The sequence below is a fragment of the Sebastes fasciatus genome, chromosome 1 (genome assembly GCF_043250625.1).
Source record: "Sebastes fasciatus isolate fSebFas1 chromosome 1, fSebFas1.pri, whole genome shotgun sequence".
NCBI lineage: Eukaryota > Metazoa > Chordata > Actinopteri > Perciformes > Sebastidae > Sebastes > Sebastes fasciatus.
The window spans coordinates 6,904,506-6,923,822 of record NC_133795.1 but is presented as its reverse complement, the minus strand read 5'-3'; the positions used below and the strand labels follow the sequence as shown (position 1 = coordinate 6,923,822).

At 39.5% G+C, this 19,317-nt stretch overlaps 2 protein-coding genes across 5 annotated transcripts in view; both read left to right on the top strand.

The window, feature by feature from the left end:
- LOC141782513 (protein NDRG3-like) overlaps nucleotides 1–10,506 on the top strand; it is a 48,558-nt gene extending 38,052 nt beyond the window's left edge. For 2 of the 3 annotated variants that reach the window (XM_074659059.1, XM_074659220.1), the window contains 10 exons: nucleotides 761–847; nucleotides 3,898–3,954; nucleotides 4,267–4,370; nucleotides 5,666–5,731; nucleotides 5,825–5,876; nucleotides 5,984–6,031; nucleotides 6,111–6,146; nucleotides 6,236–6,287; nucleotides 8,935–8,973; nucleotides 9,485–10,506. In XM_074659059.1, coding sequence (XP_074515160.1) covers nucleotides 761–847; nucleotides 3,898–3,954; nucleotides 4,267–4,370; nucleotides 5,666–5,731; nucleotides 5,825–5,876; nucleotides 5,984–6,031; nucleotides 6,111–6,146; nucleotides 6,236–6,287; nucleotides 8,935–8,973; nucleotides 9,485–9,657 — 714 coding nt within the window. In that variant the 3' untranslated portion in view covers nucleotides 9,658–10,506. The remainder of the gene's footprint in view (nucleotides 1–760; nucleotides 848–3,897; nucleotides 3,955–4,266; nucleotides 4,371–5,665; nucleotides 5,732–5,824; nucleotides 5,877–5,983; nucleotides 6,032–6,110; nucleotides 6,147–6,235; nucleotides 6,288–8,934; nucleotides 8,974–9,484) is intronic. The other variant, XM_074659134.1, reaches the window with a different exon arrangement.
- A 3,077-nt stretch (nucleotides 10,507–13,583) lies between these two features.
- LOC141781276 (src-like-adapter 2) lies at nucleotides 13,584–19,244 on the top strand. Of its 2 annotated transcripts, none has more exons than XM_074656943.1 (8): nucleotides 13,584–13,851; nucleotides 15,358–15,460; nucleotides 15,864–15,963; nucleotides 16,049–16,135; nucleotides 16,464–16,567; nucleotides 17,225–17,377; nucleotides 17,467–17,596; nucleotides 18,676–19,244. In XM_074656943.1, the coding sequence occupies exons 2-8, from the start codon at nucleotides 15,388–15,390 to the stop codon at nucleotides 18,797–18,799; spliced, it is 771 nt and encodes a 256-aa protein (XP_074513044.1). In that variant the 5' UTR covers nucleotides 13,584–13,851; nucleotides 15,358–15,387; the 3' UTR covers nucleotides 18,800–19,244. The 2 variants fall into 2 exon arrangements, with proteins under 2 accessions (XP_074513044.1, XP_074513116.1); XM_074657015.1 differs by having other exon boundaries at nucleotides 13,712–13,851; nucleotides 15,864–15,930.
- Nucleotides 19,245–19,317: the final 73 nt, after the last annotated feature.

Genomic DNA, 19,317 nt, shown 5'->3' with positions numbered 1-19,317 from the left:
TACAGTAGAGCAGAAAGCGCTCGAAGTGACAGAGAAGAGCAAGGAAGCACTGAAAGATGAATAATGGAAAGAGAGGATGGTGGTCAGGAGTAGAAAGGGAAGGTGTAGGGATTAGTAGTCGTGCAGCCAGGCTGTCTACGGTTGAGTCTGCTCTCGTTTAGAATTAATGAAGGAAATGGATTCTGAAATGCATTTGCTCTAACCGGCTTGGAACAAAATGTGTTTACCCTTTGATAGATTTATAGCAGCTGTTGCTGCATTTCATTTGCATCGTGTTGAAAGCAGCATCCGCAGTATTCCCTCAGCATTGGGCGAGATGGAGCTCAGATTTCCCCAGACATCCTCTCTCTGTCTTCAGGCAATTCCAAAAAAACGCGCCCCTTAATTTAGCAGCCCCGGATTCCATCTTCATTGTTTCATGTCTTCATTTTAACGAACAGACATGCTTCACTTTTTTATTATCGCTTTAGAGAACACTGCAGTGGCTTAATCCTGAATCTGCGCTGTTCGGGGAATACAGAAAATCTTGAGCAAACTTTTCATTGTGAGGATATACTGTAGCTATGGATAGGCACAATTCCTTTAATTAATTGGATCAGAGGATGCGAAGACTGAACCACACTGTATGTTTGCACAAGAATGAAAGCTGTAAGCACACCACAGCATGCACAATGCAATATAACACCCATGTAGGACTATGTTATTGGTGAAAATGTCATACATTTTAAGTTGGCACTGACATGCATCCTTCCCTCCCCAGCTGAACAACCCCAGCCTGGTGGAGGGGCTGGTTCTGATCAACGTCGACCCGTGTGCTGAAGGCTGGATCGACTGGGCGGCTTCAAAGGTCAGTATTACCACCGCAGCATAAACCTAGAAAGTCCTCCGTACGCTCTGCAACATACATTAGAGCTGTTACTTAAATAATTAACCAGCCATTTCAGTTCAGTTTCCAGCCATTTGTTAGGTTGTTATTAATGAATGCATTTTGACGTTCAACCACTTTCCTTTATGCTCTCTACCCTAACCATACTATTTTAAGATCACTTATTTATGCTATTTATGCCGAGCATTTCATTCTATTCTACATGATGAAAGAACTAAATATGATTACTTGTTATGGAAACATCGATGCTGACACCAATCCACCGTTAAAACCCATAATATACTTGATATATTTTTATAAATAAGATAAGTTATAGACGGCTGGGATCGGCTCCAGCCCCCCCGCGACCCCTAACGGGATAAGCGGTTGCAGATGGATGGATGGATAAGTTATAGACTTAAAGACGACGGGTTGCTTTCCGTTTTCCTTTATTATTACAAGCTTTGTTTTTTGTTTTTTTATATAAGTATGTAATAATAAAGCATAAATCCAAAAATAGCCCATGAAATAAGTAATAATCCCACATTATTCATTATACATATTCAACATTAATTAGTATTGGTTATTCTCAGACGGATATCGCTGTTTGTTGTGTGTAAGGTGCATGTTTGAAAAGTAGTGCGGCAGCGGCCCTGAAACGGTGGAGACGGAGACAGACGGACAGAAAAACATGTCAGCCTGCTGCGCCGCGAAGCTTCGAATACATTCAAATGTTTCTCACCGAAGCTTCGAAACCCCAAAAATGGTATTCGGGACAGCCCTAGAGCTTTCTACTAGTGACACATTTAGTGACTTATTCAGACGATCAGGGAAAAAGCAAGAAATGTAGTCAAATATATTATATTGTAATTCATTCCTATGCATGCTGCTCAGACTAATCACAGTCCATGGCTCTTCTGCCAACAGCACAGGGTCTTTGTAACTGACACAACCACTAAGCTTTATGCAAATCTGCGTATGATGTCATCTGGTGACTTTTTTTAGCGGCTTTTAGAGCTAGTGCTCGCTACCTTCATTGGAAAAGAGTTGCCAACACTGCACAGGACACACTGCAGTTTGTTTTCCACAGTTACTACGGTCGTTCCACCGTCCGCCATTTCCACTACTGGTGATAGTGACTGCAAAGAACTTACATTGATACTCTTTGGTAACTGGGGATAGCTACCGATAGCTAAACAAAAGAGAAGCTATTCTCCACCTGTTTTCGTTGCGAAATGGTTGACGCACTTCCTTTATACCGTAAATCAAGCCTTCATATTCCCGGGAGATCGTACCCGGAGTGTTGTATTAATGGCATTAGGAACACAGGCAGGGACTCTAATCCTGTGTTAATTTGATCATACCTGCAGTTTTTGGGTTAAGGTCACTCCAAAGTTAATCAAAACTAAGCTAGATTTGACTTGACAAACGTTATAACAGCACTGCGAGTGTTCATTCAATGGGATTGGTTTCATTTTGAGTAGAATACTTTGCTTCAAGTGCAGGACATGATGGGTCACAATACTGTAGTGTCCTACTATGCTTTAATACTGTTAGCCTCACATTGTTGTGTGTATTAGTGTACAGGGTTGGTTGGGGAGAACATTCTTTGCCATGTTAAGCTGCCTTCACATGATAGGATATTTATCATAATATGGTATAATATGTCATCGAAAAGTGTGCAAGGAACGGCATTCACTGTTTCTAGGTATCAACAGTGCAGATATTATCTCATTGCGCTTTGAAAGGTCAGCAGCAACAGAGGACAAAGTTGAAATAATTTGAACTTTGAGGGTGACGCCACAGCCAGCGCAGAACAATTTTACCACTGACCATGTGTGGGTGGCTTTAGTGTTACAGTCACGGAGCCAGGGGGAGGTTGATATGACCTTTGTCCCATATAGATTGAGATCCCCCCACTTCATCTGTTCTCTTCTTTGGCTCTACCAAGCCAGATGTATAAAAGAAAATGATAGAGAGGAGACACCCTTTACTTTTTTAATATATATTTTTAGCATTTTGTCTTTATTGGATAGTAACAGTAGTAGGGCTGTCAAAGTTAACGCAATAGTAACGCGTTAAAGCAAATTTTTTTTATTGCCACAACTTTCTTTAACACATTAACGCAATCGATCTTTCAGAGGTTGTAGTGAGCTCAGTTTTAAAGTAAGATAGATCTGGCTCCAAACTTACAGCACATTTTGGCGATGAAAAACTGGCATGGGCATTTTCAAAGGGGTCCCTTGACCTCTGACCTCAAGATATGTCAATGAAAATGGGTTCTATGGGTACCCACGAGTCTCCCCTTTACAGACATGCCCACTTTATGATAATCACATGCAGTTTGGGGCAAGTCATAGTCAAGTCAGCACACTGACACACTGACAGCTGTTGTTGCCTGTTGGGCTGCAGTTTGCCATGTTATGATTTGAGCATATTTCTAGGCTAAATGCAGTACCTGTGAGGGTTTATGGACAATATTTGTCATTGTTTTGTGTTGTTAATTGACTTCCTGTAATATATATATACATACATTTGTATAAAGCAGCATATTTTCCCACTCCCATGTTGATAAGAGTATTAAATACTTGACAAATCTCCCTTTAAGGTATATTTTGAACAGATAAAAAATGTGCGATTAAGTTGCGTTTAATTGCAATTAACTATGGACAATCATGCGATTGATTGCGATTAAACATTTGAATCATCGATTGACACCCCTATACAGTAGTGATGGAGAAAGGGAGAGAGAGACAGAGGGGTATGACTTTGCGACAAAGCTGCCTGACCTGAAGGTTGCATTTATAATAGTATGCACCACAACTACTAGGTCACCGCGACGACCCATCCTTCACAATTTCTACAACTTAAATATGGCTTCTCTGTGTATTTGCTTCCTTCATAAATGTAAAAATCAAACATTAAATATGTGCATACACTACATGTAGACGCAGGCATGGCTATAAGGTTCCTATGTACATAGAAAAAGTCATCTCTTGTCCTAACTTGATCTGTCTTTCTCTCGTGTGCAGCTGACTGGATGGACCAGTAACTTGGTGGATATCATCATGTCTCACCACTTCAGCACTGTGAGTCTCTCTCACGCTACATTACTCACCATGTGCTCTTTTCTCAATGTTGTTGACCTTTTTCATTGACAATGTGAAACACTAACTGAAACTCAGGAGGCTTTTTTCTTGATTTCCCTCGATGCCTTTACCTCATCTCGCTCTTATAACAGACAATTATTCTATTTCTGTCCCCCTGGATACATAGACTGGTAGATGTGACATGGAGATTACAGACTCAGTTTTAATAACTGCAGCGCTGAAGCTAATTTATATGGAGTCTACCTCTCATTTCATTTGAACTCATTTGTTTTGCTCTGCTCTGTTCACCAGGATGAGCTGACAGATAACCTGGAGCTGATCCAGACCTACCGCCTCCACATCGCCCAAGACATCAACCAGGACAACCTGGCCCTCTTCTGTGGCTCCTACCAATAGTACGATGCAATACATTAGTTTAAACTCTACATGAATGTACACTGATGTATGTGTTCTTGATCACATTTATGGGTACAACTGAGACATGTAGATTCCTCTTCCAGTATCAGAACTAGTCGGCCAGATCTGAATACATGGAAAGAAGCACTGCATCACATAATACAAAGAACGAGGGTGTAATATTAAATCATGCACACTAACTAATAGGGGTGGGAATCGCCAGAGACCCCACAATATGATGTTATCACGATACTCAAAGGACCAGTGTGTAACAACTAGGGGGATCAATTAGCATAAATGGAATATAATATTAATAAGCATGTTTTCTTCAGTGTATAATCACCTGAAAGTAAGAATCGTTGTGTTTTCGTTAGTTTAGAATGAGCCGTTTATATCGACATAGCGAGCAGGTCCTCTTTACGGAGTCCGCCATGTTGCACCGCAATGTTTCTACAGTAGCCCTGAACAGACAAACCAAACACTGTTAACTTTTCCTGCCTGGGCCGGAGTCGATAACGTTACTCACTCCTGTCGCCGCCGCTCTCTCTTGCTTCACCATTCACTTCCCACGTATACACACATTCAAAGCACTCTACTCTTACAACAACTGTCTCTCGAGAGGGCCATTTGCGTTTTCACGTCGGCCACCGTAGCAATCTTGCACGCTTTGCACGCGGGAGAGGTTGTAATCAGCAACCTCACCATTACATACCAACATATCCTACTCACTGTTCCTTTAAGTCACGATACGATCTTGTTGCGATTTTAAACATTTTGCGATAAGATATACTGCGATTTATGACCTTTTTTTCAACTGCAAATTATGCAGTTTGTCAACATCTGTTTATTCTAATAAGATGCAGTTTTCACTCTGTTCATCTCGGAGTTTTCATTCACATATCTTGAGGTCAGAGGTCAAGGGACCCCTTTGAAAATGGCCATGTCAGTTTTTCCTCGCCAAAAGTTTTGTGTAACTTTGAATCGTTATTTAGCGTTCTTCCAACAAGCTAACATGACATGGTTGGTACCAATGGATTCCTTAGGTTTTCTATTTTCATATGATACCAGTATCTTCAAGATCTTAAGACTGAGCCCGCTGCAACCTCTAAAAGACAGAATAGCGACAGTCAGATTATTGAGAGGTTAATAGGTTATATAATAATAGTGTATCGATACTGTGTATTGATACTTTGTATTGATACGATATTGCCACGCAAAATATCGCGATTCTATGCTGTACCAAATTTTTTCCCCCACCCCTGCTAACTAATCGTGATTTGTCTCCCTGCACCAGCCGTCGGGACCTGGATGTTGAGAGGCCTATCGTAGGTCTGAATGAGGACACAGTCAACACACTAAGGTAGGTTTTGAGACTAAGAAGACACAAATAAACATTCGTCTCTTGAGTGCACGGTTTTGAGAATATTTCATCTTTTTTTTTTATCCCATCCAGGTGCCCCTCGCTGCTGGTGGTTGGTGACACATCACCTGCTGTTGAGGCTGTGGTGAGTTATACTCCGTCATCTCAGTAACCTGAGAAGATTTGGGAAGCGTCAGCAGTTATTTCTCTTTTTCTTTGAGCTCAGTTGTAAACCTCTCGTTGGTGTTTCAGGTGGAGTGCAATTCCAGGTTAAATCCAACCAAGACCACACTGCTAAAGGTGAAGCTGAATAAAATATATGATATTGTTTTTTTGACTGTACAAAGCATTTATTAACGAGACTGATCATTTTCTCCAGATGGCTGATTGTGGAGGTTTGCCCCAAGTTGTGCAGGTTGGTTGTTTTTAGATTTCAGGTTTGGTCATTTAGTAATTTTCTTGTCTAAATTATCTTCTAACTTTGATGCTTTTATGTTTTCACAGCCGGGAAAACTTGCCGAGGCCTTCAAGTACTTTGTTCAGGGAATGGGCTACAGTAAGTTAACATGTTTACATGTCTTTTCCTTCTTGTGGTTAGTCAGTAAAAAACATCTAAATATAAAATGATACCGGTTCAAACTAGTCGACTCTATATGTATGTATGTATGTATGTATGTTCAAGAATTGTTTACAGGCTAACACCTTTCTGGTCTGACGTAGTTGTGGTCGAGGTTTGTCTGTGAATATCCTGTTGACGTGAGTGCAATGACAACGGTTGCTTAAATAAGGATTACTTGCGCTGCAGCCTCCTATGAGCTGTGGCCAAACGCCCCTGCTGGTTTGAACTGCGGCCAGCAGAGCATGAAAAGACACAGTTTTTTTTGTCAGCCTGGTCACGGAGAGGCAGCCCGAGCGGCTCGGTGGTGGATACTAACGCCATTTCCTCTCTGCTCTCTGCAGTGTGTGGTCCCCACAACCCTCAGTAGGTGAGGTGTGAGTGCTTCTAGCATGACTTAAATGACAGCGGCACTCGAGATATGCTGAACAGAAATTCACTTCCTGTTCAGTGGGCGTAAAAAAAATACCCTTTTGTTTTTTGTTTTTTGCCTGGTGTGATTTTCTTTTCTCTCCAGAGCTGTTTAATGATGCCGCCTCTTTCTAGAGAGACTCACAGTGCATACTTAAACAGGCCTCCAGGTCATTCATCTGCAAAGAAAAACAACAAACACATTACTGTCAGACTGTACTGACTTACAGTGCACCAACCAGACTCTTAAGGATGGATGAAATCATGAGCGTAGGTTTGCTTGCTGTGGCCATACAGATGAAGCCTCTCTGTGTGTGTATTTCTGTAATGCTAATTCTCTTTTGCTCTCTCCCGTTCCCAAACCCTTCACCGTGGGAGGCACCCTCGGGTGTAGCCAGTATGCCGGCGCCTCAGTGTTGCTTTAAAGGCCACTGAGTCCCCCTGTTGAGTAAATGCCACTGCAGGATTAAAACTGATTAAAAAGAGTGTTTTCATGCAGAGAAAGTGTGGAAAATAAATCTCAACACCTCAGCATGTTTCTGAAAGCTGCTTTTCCCTCATTAACACATTGCCGCAGTGTGAAACGCAAAAGAGAAACAGCCAAAGAGTACAGGAAATAAAGATGCTATGATCTTACCTGTTGTTGATGGCAAACAGCTTTTTTTCTTTGGTCCTCAACGTCCATCAAGCTGCGACAGTTTGAATCAGAAATACACTTTGGTGGGATAAAACAGCGACGATTCGGTGTATTAAATGAGGTAGTCTTTTTTTATTAAATCAACTGTCTTTAATGAATAGAACTCGTCAGTTTCGTCCACATAAATAAAGTGAAGTCTTGGCGGATTCGCCAAGCGAATGCAGTTACATAATTTGATCTTTTTTTGTAACAACTTCATTAATTTACTCTAATCGTGTTAGAGCCGAAATACATGTAATTTATCGTGTTGTTAGTTTTCTGCTAGACTGCCCATTGATACAGGTGCGCCAAGCAGTTGAGCAAATTGTTTTTTGACTGCAGTGAAAATGTCATTTTGAAAGGCTAAACACCAACAAATATGGATTAAAACTGAATATTTCATTAGATTTTGCTACTGAGCAGCAAACGAGATACGGTCAAAACCCAGTATATATCTTGATCGTGTACGGTCAGTCTGTGAATTTGTGGCTAAATTGTTACACAAATAGTCAGCGTTCATGTCCACCAGGTCCGGCGAGGACACTAGGGCAAAGATCATATATATCCAAGAAGTGAAAGTCAATTGTTCGTTCCATTGCAACATCAGCTCCCAGCAGAAAAGCTACGCTTCCGCCATTTTGGACTGAAAGCGCTGGTAAACCGTCAGCCTACAAAGTGCTGTCCAAAAGTAAAACAAAATTATTTCTATTTTATTGTCATATTAAACCAAAATGGCCTGGGTTGAACTATAAAATATTATAAATATAATAAGCGTTTTCAGTCCAAAATGGCGGCAGCAGCTGTTCTATACTCTTTGACGAGGGGACTCGTTGCTCCACTCAACTAGATGTTCAAGCGGCGACGTATCCGATCGTTGAATGCACCTCATTGGTCCCTGATTTTCTGCTCGCCGTTACAAACAGGAAACAACATGGCGGCCTGCTCGTAAACTTTCTGTTATTCCGTTTTAAGAATCCCCCAAAATCTAAGAAGTGAGAAAACAGCCTATGCCACTTCTGAATCTCGTTTAATTTTAGAACTAGATCGCCTAGTTTGACAGCTTCGTCCAAGTGTCGTGAGTCGGACACGTCACACTGGACGGGCTCATTTGCATAAAGGACTGTTTACGACCAATGATGAAACTCCGACACTCGGCCAACCAATCGTGTAACTTCATCACTCAAAGTGACAGACTTGCGTTTGTCGAGCTGGTCCTCTGCGGTCCAGCCAAAAAATATATCTTATTAAATAGTTTTATATCCAGCCTTCTGTATAAATTATCCAGTAAGTGTGTTATTATGGTTTTAGTTATACATGAGCAAATCTAATTTTGACAGAGCAGACAAATCCTGGCGCACCCCCTATGATCTTTGCCACCCCCTTAAAGGGGGGCCCGGACCCCAGTTTGGGAACCACTGGGATAAAGATAAGAGCTACCTTTTTCAACATTTCTCCCTTTTCTCCTTCTTTCTTTCTTTCTTCTTTAATCACTGCTTCCAGTTCCCTACGTTCTTCTCAGTCACCTGAGCAACGAATCAGGTACCGGGTTCACGAGCAGCTGCCAGACTAGACGGTTTTGAACCCAACGGCCTCTAAACTCCCCACAGGGGATGAATGTCAATGTATGCAGAAATTCTCCAGAGAGTGCTGCTTCATATTCAACAGCAGCTCAGTGTGGTGGACACAGTCGGTATTAAACGCAGCAGTGAGATTATTCTGCATACATTCATCTCCCTGTAGGAGTTCAGTTTGTCCTGTTAGCATGGATTCAGTTTCCTATTTTGTTGCATGACCTGCTGCTGTTGCTTCAGTTGGATTGCTGTCGTATTGCTTTCATGTTTTTTTTAATTTATTTAAAAAGTGGACACACATGCAATAATTTTCTGTTATTATTTTATTTGATTAGCCTCCGTTTTTGAGAATTCTTTGCATGGTACGCACTTTTTGTCGTTGTTGCATCTGGGTGCCGAAGTGTTCCTACTCTGCACTGAGTCTCTGCTGCTGCTGCTGTGTGAGTGGAATATTAATACGTGTTTTCCCCTTTTTTCAGTGCCGACAGCAGGAATGACTCGTCTGGCTCGCTCACGCACCACCTCCTCTTCCAGCATCACCTCCATGGACAGCAGCCGCAGCCGCAACAACCTCAACAGCCTGCTGGAGGGCAGCGCCACCGGGGCCCTGGACATCCAAGCTGGACCCCAGACCATGGAGGTCTCCTGCTAAACCCCCAACCTCACCCCACCTTCTGCACATTCCCATAGTAACTTATGTGCCCTCTCTCTCTTTCTCTCTCTCCCTCCCTCTCTCTCTGTAAGCAACGCCAGGAGGATCTGTAATGAATGTGATTAGAAAAGAAGATGTAATAAATATATTAACAGATGCATATTATTACATATTGAATATTTAATACACTGTCATAGTCACATTCCTACCAGAAACCATCACTACATTCAGATGTGTTATATGATTGACGGTCCAAACCCCATCCTTTTGTATTTATTTTTTTTCACCTTGTCTTTGTTTTAAATGTCTTCACACACACTGTAGAAATCCTCCATATGTTCGAAATAACTCCATCGCATGGTACAACACTTTTACTCTTTTCTCTCCTGTTGTGAACTCTAAACTTGTGAGCTGCATTGATTTTGAGTCACTTTATCTTTGTGTTTTAATCCAAAACTTACTGCAACGTGAAGCCGAACTAGTCACAAAGTATACAGAGGGGATCACTACACCTACTGTAGCTGCAGAAATAAAGCGTTTCATGGGAGAACCGTTGTAGCACACTGTCTGTAAAACTGAAGCTGTGGAGAGAGCATTATGAAAATGCATTCAGTGTTAAGGAAAAGTACCAGTGTGTCAACTCTGTCATTATTTTGTATTCTTTTTGAGCTCGTCTCCTTTTCTTTCTGCTTTGTGTTGGTGTTTTTTGTTCAGTTGAATAGATTATTGATGTTTTAACAACCTGTAATGTGAAAAGCACGAGTCCCTTCACTGAGGGGCCCAGCGGTGCTTTTCACTGTCTGCTGATTCAACTCATTTATATTACTACTGAATAAAGCTACAACATGACGACACGTCTGCCGTTTTCTTTTATCAGCACGCTGCCAGTAATTCTGCACAAAGTGTAATGTGAATTTATTTGTATGAAAAAGAGAAAGTACTGTACATCTCAGCACAGCGAGTACTTGTAACTTTCCTCTTCTGTTAGTGGAAAAGTGAGGTAACAGTGGTGAGTTAGTTTCCAACCGCACTTGTTCTTATTTCAGAGTGACAGCGTCTGTTGTCACGGATGAGACCGTCTATATTTAGCTCACATAAAAAATGGTCAGCTGCTCTGCAATTGAGATGAGGAGATTGTCTTCAAACCAAAGAAGATGTACTGTCATGGGAACAAAGTGTTAAATGTTAATCTGATGTATCACAGGCTTCTCTTATCGTGCTCGGTTCTCCGTTGTGCAACCATACAATTTTTCCTCAATTGCTGGTGAAGATAAATTAACCTCCCACTAAGCTCACACAGGGGGGGAGATAATCTCTGCACAGTGTAATGCAGCGTCTTACTGCAACCCTGCTATGAATACTGCGTCCATTTTTTGTTGACATCTCTGTTGATTTAAGTTTTTGTGTCCAACCCCTGTGCACTAAAATCCAAACAATTTAAGATGATACTTAAGTATTTAATTACAATCCAAGCAACACATTTTTAGCATAAAAAACTTAACCAGGCAAAAACATTGTTTTTCATGCACTGATCTATTTTGAGGTTTTGTGCTATTTTGCTTCTATAACATGTCTTCTTTCAGACTAGTGGAAAGAAAACATCCAAAATACACAATAAGGTGTTTATTTTACTACAGTTTGTCTATTTGAGTCTGTAGATTTTTCCTAAATTCTCCAAAAATTAGCATTAGATAATGCCTCATTTGCATATTTAAACATACCATTTCAGAAAACTTGTAATATAAAAAAATAATTGTCTTTATGTAAGTAATCAACTGGGGAAGTTTCATGTTGATATATATTAGTTATATTTTTTCTACCCTATTCACCTTTTAGTGTTTTGCAAAATGTATGTTATTTTACAATCCATATCTTTGAAATTTTTCTCAGACTCTGACCCAGAAATCTCCACTTCAGTAACACTTACATACACTAAACGTTCTAGTTTCATTCCTATCTATATTCTGAAGGTTTCTACAGAGGGGTTTATTCATATATCATTCACAGCCTGATTTATAGAACATTTTATTCATAAAAACATGGGGAAAAAAAGGTTTTTAATGGCTATTAAAAGTATTTTCTGATTAATGGAGTGATAAAAAAAGATATCCACAATCCCCTCTGGAAAATCTAGGGCTGTCAATCGATTTTAATATTTAATCGCACGATTGTCCATAGTTAATCACGATTAATCGCAAATTAATCCCACATTTTTATCTGTTCAAAATGTACCTTTACCTTACCTTTTGTCAAGTATTTATTACTCTTATCAACATGGGAGTGGGCAAATATGCTGCTTTATGCATCTATGTGTATATAAAAGATAAAAAGAGATATCTAACATTCCCTCTGTAAAAACCTTTGACTCTAATATGTCAACAAAATGAAACAAGATGTTTTAACCTGGCTTTATCCAATGTTCAGATTTTTGTTCTGGAAATGCAACAATCCATCGATCTGGATCGATATATCGATTTTATGATCAGCGATCCAATATATCGATGCAAAGTGAAAACATCGATACATATCATCATCTTTATTATGCCTTTATTTTGAAATTCTTAACTGATATAAAACATTTGCACTTAAACATAAAGAAATGTGGCTCTGTATAGTGAACAAACGGAGGTCTATTTTTATTATTTGTATTAAAAATAGATTGTTTTTCATTTAAATGTCTGGTAGAGCCCGCTGTAATACAATTGTCAAATCAAATTTTTAGTTTGTGACTTGATATAAATACTGATTGTGTTAAATGGACATTATGATATCGTCTCATATCGATCGCAGGCTCCTGAATTGAACTGAATTAAAACCTTATCGAGGCAGAATTTGTGATATCAGCAAATATCGTACTGTTGTCCAAAGAATCCGAACAATATCGTATCGTGCTGATTTACATCCCTAATAGTGCCTCATTTGCATATTTAAGCATAGATTTTCACAAAACTTGTACTTCAAATATAATCATCTAAATGTACGTAATCAACTGTGGAGGTTTCATGGTGATATTTTTAGCAGTGTCTCCACTTAATGTGGAGTTAGATAACACATTTGAAAGTATTTGGTGAACTAATCTAGAAACCATTTGAGGAAGATCTCCCACGCACTGATATGGAATGATTAAATGTTTGATAAAACTTTATTTCCATCATCGCTGGCACGCAGCTCTCAGTGATTAGAGCGTAAATCTGACCTGCTCTGGTAACGATTATTTCATATTTTCCATCCACAGTAGAGTCTTTCGCTTCTACCGAAACTCACATCTGATTAAAAACAAGAAGAGCGTTGTCTTATAAGCATCTGTGAGCCTGAACATCTCTCTCAACAGAGACTGATCCGTCATCTTTGATGTGCATACATACAGCTTAGGGCTGCGCACAGAATAAATTATTAATTTTAAATATCCGTTGTTCATTTTCTTTGACCTTTTTACACCCAACTAATGTATGAGTACAAACCGCCCTTATTGCCAGTAATACTGCTCCGCTGTTTGACTCTGCAGTGTCAGCATGATGGATGAACTTTATGAGTGCAGATGAAATCAGGCTAGGAGTAAGCTGGCAGGGGAACCTTTTATCATGCTTCTGCAGAGGCCTATCTGATGTGTAATATGACATATGACATTAATATGATGATCTCTGGAAGTACTTTACTGTGACAGGGAAAATGTAGTCAATGTTTTCTATTTATCAGCTGCAAAATCTAATGACAGCTAAAATGTAGTTTGGGCCTAATTTACTGTGACCACAAAGTGCATGTACATGTAAACGCTGCTGACGTAGATATGCAGTTCATTCCATAAACAAGTGATGCACTCACTTGAGAACATCTGAGAGATCAACACAAACTGCTCTCAGTCAGGATGTGGAGATCTTGAGCGTCACAGGAAGCTGCAGCAGTGTGACATTAGGCTACATAAAGGGACACGCAGGATGCCTCGTCTCTTCAGTCAGTCAGTCAGTCAGTGTAAGATACAGCTGCACAAACACAGCCGACTTCATGGGAACAAGCTCAGAGGAGGGAACACAGTCAGTCTGATTGATCAGCAGGCCTCACTTTAGACACATAGAACAGGCATCCATGTGTATGAGCACTTTTCATCAAGGAGATTTGGATTTTACCAGTTTATCTCAGAAGGATCCGGCTCACTATTTGTGCGGAATATAATCTCTGGGCGAACAGAAATTGAGGGTGAGTATTGTTCTGATGATGAGGAAGTTGTTTTTATTTATTTATTTTTATTTTATTTTATTTTTTAAAATGTATTTATGTATTTATTTATTATTTTAACTAATTAATTAAATTATTTATTATTGCCTCCAGAATATTAGTTGACGTATTGCCTGATCACTTGTATTATATGAAATAAATATAAATTAAAATAAGCATTAGATTTTTAGATGTTTTATTAACTTGCTGCTGCTAAAATAAGTAGTATCCATCATAAGTATATCATCTATTCTTTATTTATTTTTATTTTTTTTAAATCTGTCACTCTGCTGGGAAGTAGATTTTCATTCCTCACAAACATGTTGCATGGAAATTTAACACAGGATATCGATGCCTCTTGTTGTGGTTTGGCGCCTTCCTGTATCAGCTAGCTTTTGTTTCCAGGTTACAAACTAGTGTGCAGCACCTGTGAGCTGCACGGCTGTCATATCAGAAAACTAGTTACTAATTAAATGATGAATGTGGAGGTTATTGAGGGACTTTTTTTTATGCGTTCATTGGTTTTCAGTTTTACATATAAGTTTGATGCAAAAGAGCACAAAATACAAAAAAAATATTAAATAACTGGCAAAATATTAAAAAGACACAATGAAAAATAAAAAAATTGAATAAAATAATAACAATTATTTTTTAAAAAGGGTAGGTTCAAGTTGCTTATGAATTCAAAATGAAATTTAATTGATGCAGTGTATCCAAAATTAATGACTGTAGTCTGCAAAGTACATATTAAAGCTTAGATTCAGCGTAATCCAGTAAGGGACATCACATTTTCTCAAAATTATAAACCTTAGTTTCTCTAGTTTTAAATAGTGGTGTAGGAAAATATCGAAAATATCGAGTATCACAATATTACGTTTTGTGATACTGTATCGATTCTCAAAAACAGTGTATTGATTTCTAATTGATAGTTTGCATGCAAAGATTAACTGAGTCAAAACGTGCATTTGTCCTCTCAAAGTAGAGCTATGACGATGGCTGTTACAGGAAGTGTGATAAATGCAGATCTCACTGTTCTCAGATTTTATGCATATGGTGGTGTTTTCTTTATACGACAGGTTTCCTAAATTGAATTTAAAAAATTGCGATATATGGCCTTGCTTACAATATCACAATATATTGAATCGTAACCTCCGTATCGTGATGCGTATCGTATCACCAGATTCTTTCCAATACACGGACCTATAGTTTTAAATGCTGTATGACATCTCTCAACCATCACACGCAACTGAGAGGTTGTGGGTTTTTTGAGTTTAGGAGAATCAGCCTGCACGCTGACAATAATCCAAAGGTCACAATCTTATAATTAGCTCCTCTCAGAGGACTATACCTTCTCCTGAGACACTGAGTATTGCAATCAAAGGATCAGGTTCCATCACCTGCCCCAAAACTTCTGATAAAGTTTGGAAATTAGATTTCCAGATTAGACATTATGCTCCCCGTCTCAACCTGTGTCTCTCTCTTTTTCAGACATTTTAAATCAGCAAGGAGCCAAAGAACATGGGGACCTGCCCCATCAGATGTCGAACCAACCGGACAGTCCTAGAAAATGCACCTGAACCTTCAACACCATGTAGGTTATATTCCCAAGACATCAACATCTTTCATCGTTTTTATCTCCCCAATGTTTTCCTTGTGGATTATCTCTGTAAATTTCTTACAAATAATGGGTTTTTATTGATGATAAAATAATGTGAATCTTAATCCTATTTCATCATTTTGTCTACTTGCATATATGAATGTTTGTTAGTGTGTTTTCTCTCTCTATTTCCCATCCTTTTTCATATTTTATTCATTAAGGTATGCACTGGAGAGTGCCCTGATCAAGCCAAGTTTTGCACCTCTCCATCACATTTGTTGTTATGTCAACTTGTACCTTTTTTATATGTGTAAAAAAAGAAAATATAAATCTAAACACACAAAATGAAACTAACTAAAATGTTTTATTATATGCATCTTCTTCTTTGCCTCTGCAGCCCTCCAGGAGAGCATGACCGTGTCCCTCTGTGACTACCCGTCCTTTGAGCGGACAGAGTTGACCATGTGCGTAGGGGAACGACTCACTATCCTATCAGAGTACGTGTTATAGCTGCTCGTGTTTCACCTTCACCCTTGTTAGACAGATACAGTTTGTCATGACTGCTCATTTTCTCTCCAACAGCGATGGTGACTTTATGATGGTGAGATCCACGACCACAAGCCATGACAGCTACATCCCCACCAACTACACCGCCAAGGTGACACACAGGTAAGGTCACTGTCATGAGAATAATAACAACACATGTTAAGAAGACATCTGTCCCAGCAGACAGAGGAGGTGTAGAGAAGTGAAAGGGAAGGTGGGGAGTTCCCTGACATGTGGGATGAGACTCCGTGTAGGTGACCTTTACCTCAGTGGAGACAGACGCCTGTTCTCTCCAGTGACATCAGCCGCTGCCTAATGTAGTTTCAGTCCTCCTACAGTGGGGAATCTGCTGCTCTGATACTGTTCCAGTGGATTTTCCAAACTTGAAAACAACAGCATGACAACACTGTCTTACTGTCCCATGTATTGTGTCTTGTTTGTCTCTGTTCAGGTGGCTGTTTATGGGCATCAGCAGGTATAAAGCAGAGGAGCTGCTCTTGCAGCCCAACAACCAGAATGGAGCCTTCTTGATCAGAGAGTCAGAGACAAACAAAGGTTAGATTGTTGTTTCTCTTTCTTTCCGCTGTGCATTAGAAACCTATTTAATCCAAACCCAACATTGTGGCACCAGTATACGCTTTAAAATGTTATGTGTGGATAATTTTCATTGTTTCTAATGCAGTTCCCACTATTTAAAAATCTTGTAGAAGTGACAGTATATTCTAATGATGATATATATATTTTTATATTTAACCTTGATTTAACCAGGAAGTCCCTATAGGGGTGTAAATCACCAGTTTCATCATGATATTTTATTGATTCTTTGGACAACGATATGATATTTGCTCATAACACAAAGTTTGCCACTGAAATAAAAACATAGAAAGAGGATCCCCACCCCATGTTGGTCTTGGTCACACGAAAGAAAAAATAGATAAATAAATAAAATAAATAAAATAAATAAAATAAATAAAATAAATAAAATAAATAAAATAAATAAAATAAATGAAATAATTAAAGAGAGGAAATTACAAAAAAAAGAAATAAAATGAAGTTAAGCGTAACGTTAAGTAAGAGATCCAACTGTAATTATGGTTCAGGTAGGATAAGGAATATGAATCAGTGCTGGAATAAATGATGTGCAAAATTAAGAATCAAGAGCCATGCATGTAGTTTAACTGCTGCATCTGTGTGCTATATGTTTCTGTTCAGATTGTTACTCGCTGTCCATCCTGAGGAGGACCAACGCTTCCTACCTGGACTGTGTGAAACACTACCGCATCTCTCAGCTCCAGAACGGCTGGGTCTGCATATCTCAAGGAGTCACCTTCCCTTCCCTGCAACGCCTGGTGGAGCACTACTTAGGTCAGCACTGAGGATGTAATGCTGTCTTGCCTGAACGTACCAGAGACAACTCTGAAAGAGTGATATTAAAATGTTGCCTCCTCTCACAGAGTCTGCAAATGGGTTGTGCATTCGGCTGACGGGGCCTTGCTTCATCCATGGTGTAGACAACGCCAGAGAGGCCCGGCCTGTACCCACGGCCATCAGGAGGCCGACTGTCAACTGGAAGGACATCAGCAGGTGAGGCAGACTCTCTTTAGCCTCATTTCTACTGGTGACTTCCACAAAATATCACTCTGTTACAGTAGAGCATGAGCACCTGGTGGAAAACTATTGATACATCTTTGTGAAGTGGGGCTGTCAATCGATTAAAATAATCAATCGCTGACTTGACTATGACTTGCCCTAAACTGCATGTGATTATCATAAAGTGGGCATGTCTGTAAAGGGGAGACTCGTGGGTACCCATAGAACCCATTGTCATTCACATATCTTGAGGTCAGAGGTCAAGGGACCCCTTTGAAAACGGCCATGCCAGTTTTTCCTCTCCAAAATTTTGTATAAGTAACCAATGGATTTTAATGTTTTGTAGATTCATATGATACCAGTATCTTCACTCTAGCTTTAAAACTGAGTCCGCTACAACCTAAAAATCACAAGTTGCGTTTATGCAGTTAAAGAAATTAGTGGCTTTAAAACTAATTTGCGCTAACGTGTTATTATCGTGTTAACTATGACAGCCCTAATTTTCAGTTTTTGTTGACGCAGTGTCAGAGAGACGCTGATTCAGCTCTACAGTCACTCAGTGACTCAGTGCTGAATGAACTGAGTGAACAGATATGTCAACAGATAAGACGTGTTACTGGATATCTGCCAGGTGTGATTGTGTGTAATGTGTGAGTGTAGAGTAGGAGGTTCCTGGAAATGAGCACTATAGTGTTCAGTGATCATATACCGCAGATAATTAAAGGGCTACAAAATGCAGCATACAATAGATTATGATTATTTGATTTAATGCATAAAATCTGTGTAACTTTTTATGCAATCAGAACAGTGGGATCTGCATTCATCATTCCTGTAAACATACAGTATCATAGCGCTACTTTGAGAGGACACATACACTGAGAGGAAAATGAAGTAGTAATTGACTTAATCTTTGCATGTAAACTATTAATTAAAACTCAATGCAATGTTTATGAGAATCAATACAGTATCACAAAATGTAATACACTCTATATTTTCAATATTTTCTTACACCCCTAATAACCAATACCATGAGCGCTTTACTCATCAAAGTCTTCCTTTTGCGTCTCCTCCAGGTCGGTGATCTTCAGAACCAAGAGAACCGAATCGGACAACTCTCTGGTGAGCGAAGGCCTGAGGGAGGCCATCACCTCCTACCTCCAGATGACAGAGGGTAACGACCACAGCTGGGACACCTGAGGAGAGACGGCGGATCAGTCTGAGAGAAAGAAGTCAGACGGATGGAGGGAAGTCAGATACTGTCCTGTCCCATCTGCAGCTTGGGCAAGCCATTGGAAGAGGTCGCCCTGGACGCCCCCAAATGATTGCAGACTGTGCTGGAGTAGCAGCAGGGCTGAGACACTACAATGTCTGGAGTTGTGACTGTATGTCAGCAAAAAGTCTGTATTTTAGAGGCACACAGTGGAAGTGTGAGCTGAAAATGTAAAGTCAGTGAGATATTTGTTCTCATTTGGTTTCAAAAAGTTGAATGTTTCTCTTAATTTATAACCTAATATGTATGTACATGCTGTTTGAATGCAATGTGAAATATGTTAATTATGTTCTAATATGATTGTTTTCATGGTTGTGTTATTGGAATCCAATAAAATATGTTAGCTTTGTGATAAATGAGCAATGCATACAAATATAATCAACATAATAGAGTCTCGCCTGTGTTTTCATGGTATAATGTATATGTAAGGGATAATATACAGCGA